A 7,540-nucleotide genomic window follows, 5' to 3' on the forward strand; every position below is an offset into this window, starting at 1 on the left:
TTATCAAGCATTGTTATTGACCTTTTACACTGTTCAAGATAAATGATTGTAAATTCTTCATCTCGATGTTTAAATGTGAATCATTGAGAGAAACAATTCAGATTGTCGAGATTAACGATATGAACGGGTGATCTCAATGATTTGAATCATCAATCTTGACAATTTAAATTTGACATTTTATAGGCTTGAGGGGGCATTAAGTAGAAAGATTTAGTTACTAGGTTGTTAAGATACCACACCAATTCCCCCAAGACAAGTGAATTTCTATATATTAAAAACAATAAGCAATCCACTAAATTAAGAAACACAACTTGTTTCTCTTCATTGGATAATCAATAATACCAGAATTTATGGTACATATTTGACATCAATTGGCATTTATTCTAAACCTAAGAGTGGACATCAATTTTCATGGACTTGGAGTCCCGTCGAACAATTTACAATTCCCACCGTCCGGAAAAACATACCCTCCAAATTTCCACCTGACTAAAACCGAAGCCAACCTTCATCACCTAAAACCATTTTCTTTTCAAAGTTTGAACAATAGATTTGTTCCAAGATTAGTTCCACCAATAAGATTTATGAACCTAATCCAAGATTTCGGTTGGCCAGAGACGCTTCCACATTGCGATCTCCTCTGTGTTGTAAAGTTTCCTGATTCCTCCATAAAATCCATCAGCCTCGTTCCCTTCTTCCCGATGGTCCTTCCTGTTTATGACCGCTTGTCTCCACCTTGAACCAGTAGTATACTGGTTGAAATCCAGTATCACAGTATCTGTCGAGACAAGGTTAGTGTGTACAAACAGTGCTACATGCTTCAAGGAGAAACATACATGCTACGGACGTTCAAAATAAAGTAGGAAAACAACAAGTTGTGCGGAAGCATAACAAGAGTAAAAATAAAGAAGAAAAAAATGACCACACAAGAACACAAGATTTACGTGGTTCTGCAAATTGCCTACGTCCACCGAGGAGAGGGAGAAAAAACCACTGTCAATGATAAAGATTACAAATTCTTTGTTCTCTGCAAGAAGGAATCGCACAGAACAAAAAACATAAAGAAACCCTACCCGAAATACATATATACCAAAAAAAAAAAAAATTTCGCCTCAGGGGCATTGCCCCCAAACCCCCGCATGGGTCCAATTGGGTGACCTGGGACCTTTTCCTCTCGCTATGGGCTGAGCCCACTCTGCTTTGAAAAAGGTCCCTTTTGATACTGTTTTGCCTCTTGAAGTCCAAGCCCAAAAAGAATACTAGACATCTCACAACACAACATATTTGACAAACACCACCACAAAAAGAGATGAAGAGGAAGAAGATAGTCACACCTAGGACATAGTTTATGCCATACTTTTACTTGGCTGGATTTCACTATTTCAATCCACGTTCTTTCAGGTCTTCCATTGACGTTATGTTGGTTTTATGAGAAACTTATAATAGTACCCCTAAAACCCGTGTGACTTGGTTGAAAGTCATAGTAGATAAAATGCTCCAGCAACAATTATAATACAAATGGAGATATCAAATTCAGAGTACTAGACCATATGTTTATGTCAATAATGAGGTCCGCACTTATGGGGGGGATAAACAAGCTATGTTACTCACATAAGGTAAGACAACAGAGCTGATAAGGTGTCCGATATGAATGTGTTACCCGTATTGAAGTATCTGAGGATGATTGGAATGACGTCAAAAAGAATAAAAAAGACAAGAAAAGACAAGAAAAGACAAGAAAAGACAAGAAAAGAAAAGATTGTCCAATGGGTTGAACAAATGAAAAAGGGTGTCTATGAATCAGTAAAGATTTCAGCTACTCTTTGAAAACGGTACGAAGCCAAAATTAAGTTGACCTTGTGATAATGCAATCCTGGCATCTATTGTAAGTGAATATAGCCAAACAGTTTATCAGAACAAGTACACAGCAACATTTGCAACTGAAAGAAAGAATTATCCTGGTATCTAGAAATGGAGAGAGACTTCTACACAAGGATCTGATTTGCCTAAAGATTCTAATGAGGCAGGACCCTAATCAGCAAGTTTGGATACCACAAATACTAGAGACATGAAAAGTTTCAGGTATAATACAAGAATTTTGTAGAAAAATTAGATATAAAAATATAGAATAGAAAAATTTAGTGTTTTTCTCACTGATTTTATAGCTAAAAAATTTGTTTTCACAACACTAAAGGAATACTCAGTGTATAACTCATGAATAATATGTGAATTATTAGAAAAATGTAAAAATCCAGAATTATAGAAATATCTTTGAATTGTCCGTCTATACTTCAGTTCCCCACCAAAATTGCAAGAAATTAGGGAACAAGAATAATAATTAAACTTATCTAGGAAATTCTTAGAGGGGAAGTTCTCATACCACTATCATGACAATGGCAATGATTTTCATTCCGGTCACATGATTCCAAATGTCCCACAACCCCATACCACCATCCTGCAATATAAATATCATAAGTTATTAAGTTTTGAATCTATGTATAAAGTGGTTCATGTTTCCTAAATTTAAGCTAAAATTTATTTGTTTATTTAAGGAAAAAACCAAACATAATAACTGAAAATTTGATAATATTTTTTATTATAAAACAAACAGATTTGAACAGGTTTAAATTGGTCTTAATCTTGCATTACCAACTCGATAAAAACTAATGGAAAAAAAAAAACATAAAAGGGTGTTGCTTCAAGAACACACCATAAGGGAATTCTTTACTTCTTCTCCATTGAATCTCAATATGATCGCCAGGGTGTAGATCATTCAAACAGTCAGATAAATGAAGATCATGTGCAGGAGTATCAACTGATGGTGCTCTAAGCCTATCCCAATGTACACGATCTTCTTCCACTATTGTTCGCCGTCCATGTGGTGGATACCTACAAAAGGAAGCCCATCCAAATGTCAAGCCATGTCCACACCTTAACCCTAAACCAGCAATGGCATTAACGCCCATACACAAGGGCTGTTACACATGCAGAAGGCGGAAACCATGTTAAGCAGTATTAAAAGCTTTGAAGAATCTGAACCCATGTTAAAACAGAACAGCATAAGATAACCTTGTAGAAAATCTATGTAAGAGAATAGGATGCATCAACAGATACTTTGTATCATTGTCAATGTATCTCATCACAAAAGGAAGGTTGTCATGGAAATATCTATTTAAATATTCTACATTAGGAATTACAGATAATTAGTATCTTTATATTAGGCTACTTTTTATATCTTCGTTGATGTGATCTTTATAAATACCCTATTAGGGTTCACGTAATGAAAATCCAAGATTTCTCAATAAATTAGATTTTCTACATGGTATCATAGCATTAGGTTCATATAGGACACGGGTTCGATTCTTTCCACCCTTATGGGTTAGGGGGAGTGTTGAGTGTATATTTTCCTCCACTTTTGGGCATATCATACCCCAGTTAAGTCCCTTGACCCTCTTATATTCATAGTTTTCCCCCTCTCCAGTAGATCGGTCTTTTGGAGTAGTTGGTTGGTTAACAAACCTGACTTCAGAAAATTATTAGGATTAGAGTTTAAGAAAAACTATTTCTCTCGTTACCTTGCATGAAACGTATCTGTGCGGCTATCATATCTGATCTCCGCATCGTAACATGACAACATAAACCCAGCATGACCATGCTGCAAAAGAAGGAAGAAGAAAAAAGGGGGAAAAACACAAAGTTCTAAGTAGTTTGCCAAAAAATCCAAAGATTACAACATTAACATCGAAGTCAGAACTAAGAAACACACATACACATGCACACACATTTCTAATATATTAAAAAGCATAATTTTGAGACCTACAGACCTCAAGGACAGGTTTTTGTCAACTTGAATCAAGATAAAGAACTGACAAATGTAAAACCTAGGACAACAAGATAATACCTCACGGTTGTAGACCTGAGCTGGGAACCAAAACTTGCCACTCTCGAGAGAGAGATACCAAGACATGATCGAATCAACAGGCAAAGAACACCTCGGCGTTCTATGATTATCAAACTTCGATCTAATCCATGAAAGAGACCAAACACGAGATAAAGACCTGATCAAGCCTTTCTGCTTGCTTTGATCCCAAACATGATCCTTCCTAGAGGCGATAAACCGTTGCCATTCTTGATGAGCAGCACAGCCAATCACTCTACCCCATTTGTCCTTCATATGCCTCTCCCACAAATAATCATTCTTACATCTCTCTCTCAAAGATTTACAAACTCCTGCCATGTTACACAAGCCCGATGGAGAAAGTCTCCCTAAAATACATTCCAAGGCTAATTCAGGCAAATCCAATATCGATATCTCATTTGTCTCCTCCACATTCTCTACTTTTGAACTAAGAATTTTCTTCTTGAAAGACATTGGTGCTGGGGTTTCAAAGAAGGACATCAAGAAACACTGTAATTCTTCCCAAATCCATAGCAACAACAATCTTATTTCACTCGCCCATGGCGGAAGAGGTTTGAGTGAAAGGGACTTGGAAAGGAGTATGAAGGAGAGGCAAGATATTAGGAAGAGAAGCATAAGATAAGGGCAATTCTCAAATGGTGACTATTAAAGTTTCACAACAAAGATGAAAGGAGAGGGCTTGATTGCAATAAAGCAATGGAGACAATAACCATATATAAAAAAAAAAAACCAAGAAGAAAATGATCGAAAGGAAGATACCTTCGGATATATGGATTTTATTGGTGCGACGAAGCCCACTGAACCCTACCCAGTGAGCCTCGTCAACATCAATTAAAAAGAGACTATCTGTAGATGCCTAAAACCACAAGATTTGGTTGGTAAGAGTATAATTAGACAACTTTAATCTATTGGAGTCCAGAACTCCAGATACAATGCATCCACTTAGAGAAGCCAATAGTAGAGGCAAAGAGGACAAAACTTTTAAAAAGAAGAAAACAAAAAGGAATAAATAAAACAGAGATAAAGAGTGACGAAGATAACCAAGAACTGGGTTTTTGTTAAATGAACTCCTCTTGCATGATATTGTAGATCTTCTGTTATGGATAAATATCAAATACCCATATCTCCAAATCTCTAAAAACAATACAGAGATCTTCAACAATAATAATAAAGAAATATAGATGTGGGCAGATGAGAATAAACCTCAATTTTGGGTTAGGTTCAACCAATAACACTTAACAAACCCAATTACCCAACAGAGAGTAAAATAATGGTAGAGGAACCTGGGTTGAGAGATTTGAGATTTTGATAAAGATTAAGATGAACTGAAAGTGGGTCCTCACTCAATTCAACTAAATCTTCATTACAGCTCACCAAATCCCCCACCCACCTCTCTCTCTCTCTATCAGGAAAACTTAAAGAAGGAAGAACAAAGAAAAGAAAAGAAAAGAAAAGAAAAAAGATTCTATGTGAAATAGATTGGCGTTTATGGTTGAGAGAAATAAAGGGTATTTTGTGTGGATAACAAACAACTCTGACCCTAAGACCATTCACAGTTAACCCAAACCACTTTTCAACACATCCAAATTGTAGAAAAATCCGCACAGCCACAAAATGGAACCGTTGAGTCGACTTTATAGTCAAACAGGAGTCGTTGATGGTCGTTGAGAGAAGAATCTACCTACTGCACCCGCAATGTTAATAGTTCCAACTTCCAACTTCCGATTTCACCTTCTTGGCCAACTTTAACAGTTAAAAAAGTTTGATACTAATTTGGATCTAAGATATGGGTCATACGTAACATTTGTAGGCCCGTTAGTCCGGATTTTAGGATTAATCTGAGACGTAACAGCATATCAAACGGGAATCAATCTGATAACTATTAGATCAGACCGTTGCCTCGATGAAATCCAATTTGATATTTTACAACAAAATAAACTCAATATATTACAAAATTTATATTAGAGTGCTGATAATATAACGCCCTTTTGACGCACGCCCTGACTCCCTTCTTCCCTCTCCTTTGCCAAAAAAAAAAAAAAACATTCTGATCTCATCACCTTATGACATTCAAAAACATGATACGATGAAATGGAGTTTTAGAAAATAAAATTATATGAACTTAAAAAAGAAAAAAAAAAAAAGTTAATTTTCACCATTGGAATTTATTTTTAAATTTGAGTACTCGATAACCGTCCATTTTCAACACCTTAGATCAAGTTCGAAAAATATATATATATATATTTTTTAATATAATATTTTCATGAAATCTAGAAGGTTGTGTTGTTGGATTGTCAATGTGAGCCCAACGAATTTTTTTAAGATTTGAAATCTTCAAAAAAATAAATCTGCAGTAGAGGACATGTAGGTAAGAGAGAGAAACTTTCTCTTTATAGCTGGTGTCATTCGTGCCACATGTCAACATCTGTTGGGTTGCGAGGAAACACGTTAGGGAGCGTCAAAGGCGTGTGCAAAAAGGGATTCATTTTACCAAAATTCTATATATAAAGGACATGATTTACATAGTTCCAAACATTTTTTTAAATGGATAAATTACTAACCCCCCTTGCGAAATGGGTTATATTAGTGTTATTCCCTACGAAATGCAAGATGAGGTCTACCTCCTTGGATTTTTGTTGACCCGGTCAAACCATCAGTAAACGATTGTCTCTTAACAGAGATGATAAAATGTCAAAAATACTGTGTTGAAATTATGAAAATGTCCTTCGATTAAAAAAACCCAAATGTGTTCGATTTCATTGTTCTAAACACAATGATTGTGAGAACTTTAATCATTCTTAATTCAACTTCTCATCGATCTAAACCTAAATATTGTAGTTTTGAAGTTAAGTATCATCTTTCCAACCCCTGTTCTTATCATTTTCAGCTTAATTTCATATTTTTTGACCTAATCTCATCTTGTTCATCCCAATCTCATTGTTTTCATCTCATCCCAAAGGCAGTTTTTGACCTAATGCTTAGAGTCTCCACGTGGAAAATCCTAAAATAATATATATTTAAATCGAAAGAAAAATATGAAACAATAAAGAAAATGAAATTAGTAATACCCTCTCCTGCAAATATTAATACTAGTTTTATCCCCCCCCCCCACTCGAGAGCGCGTGTAATAAAGAACAAAAACAAGTTTTTTTGCTTATATTTTTCCTGAAAAACTTTAGTCTTGAGGTCAAAATTGTTAAAAAAAAGCTCCCTTGAGAGTTCAAATCTCCACCCATTGCACAAAATATGAGATCTTTAACTCAATTAATCAAAATGTAACCCAAAATCGAAATCGGATTCAAAGACGTTAATTGAAGGGTTTCAAAGCAATGGATGTATGAAATAGAACCCCGATACTCTCGAGAACAATCCAACAATAACAAAGACAAACCTTAACTGGAATAGGTGGGATAATGGTAAGATACCAACTTTTGATTTTTCTTTTAATCCAATGGTGTAAAATATTCCGATCCAATGGTTTAGATTAGATTAGATTTTTTATTCTTTTAATTAAAACAATGACATTTTTATAACATAAATGCTACAAGGGTAGTTTGGATATTTGGACAATATACCGTCAACTGAACAAAGGTTAATAACGGTTTGACCTGGTCAACAAAAGTT

The 7,540-nt window shown here is 35.3% G+C and overlaps 1 protein-coding gene across 2 annotated transcripts; it reads right to left on the reverse strand.

Moving 5' to 3' along the window:
* Positions 1–288: 288 nt before the first annotated feature.
* LOC147400457 (F-box protein At2g32560-like) lies at positions 289–5,534 on the reverse strand. Of its 2 annotated transcripts, XM_086446149.1 has the most exons (5): positions 3,899–5,507; positions 3,573–3,652; positions 2,708–2,886; positions 2,378–2,452; positions 289–775 (listed from the first exon to the last, which is right to left on the reverse strand). In XM_086446149.1, exons 1-5 carry the CDS (start codon positions 4,529–4,531, stop codon positions 588–590), a joined length of 1,155 nt encoding a protein of 384 aa, XP_086302275.1. In that variant the 5' UTR covers positions 4,532–5,507; the 3' UTR covers positions 289–587. The 2 variants fall into 2 exon arrangements, with proteins under 2 accessions (XP_086302275.1, XP_086302276.1); XM_086446150.1 differs by lacking the exon at positions 2,378–2,452 and having other exon boundaries at positions 3,899–5,534.
* Between the last annotated feature and the right edge of the window lie 2,006 nt (positions 5,535–7,540).

Source organism: Akebia trifoliata, chromosome 6, assembly GCF_017979445.1.
Source record: "Akebia trifoliata isolate Shusen 1 chromosome 6, ASM1797944v1, whole genome shotgun sequence".
Taxonomy (NCBI): Eukaryota; Viridiplantae; Streptophyta; class Magnoliopsida; order Ranunculales; family Lardizabalaceae; genus Akebia; species Akebia trifoliata.

Excerpts from the sequence above, each read along its gene's own strand:
- LOC147400457 (XM_086446149.1), bottom strand. The coding sequence starts at position 4,531 with ATGCTTCTCTTCCTAATATCTTGCCTCTCCTTCATACTCCTTTCCAAG. Across the intron at positions 2,887-3,572 it reads ACAGATACGTTTCATGCAAG|GTATCCACCACATGGACGGC; the intron begins GTAACGAGAGAA and ends TTCCTTTTGTAG. Across the intron at positions 2,453-2,707 it reads AAGTAAAGAATTCCCTTATG|GATGGTGGTATGGGGTTGTG; the intron begins GTGTGTTCTTGA and ends TTTATATTGCAG.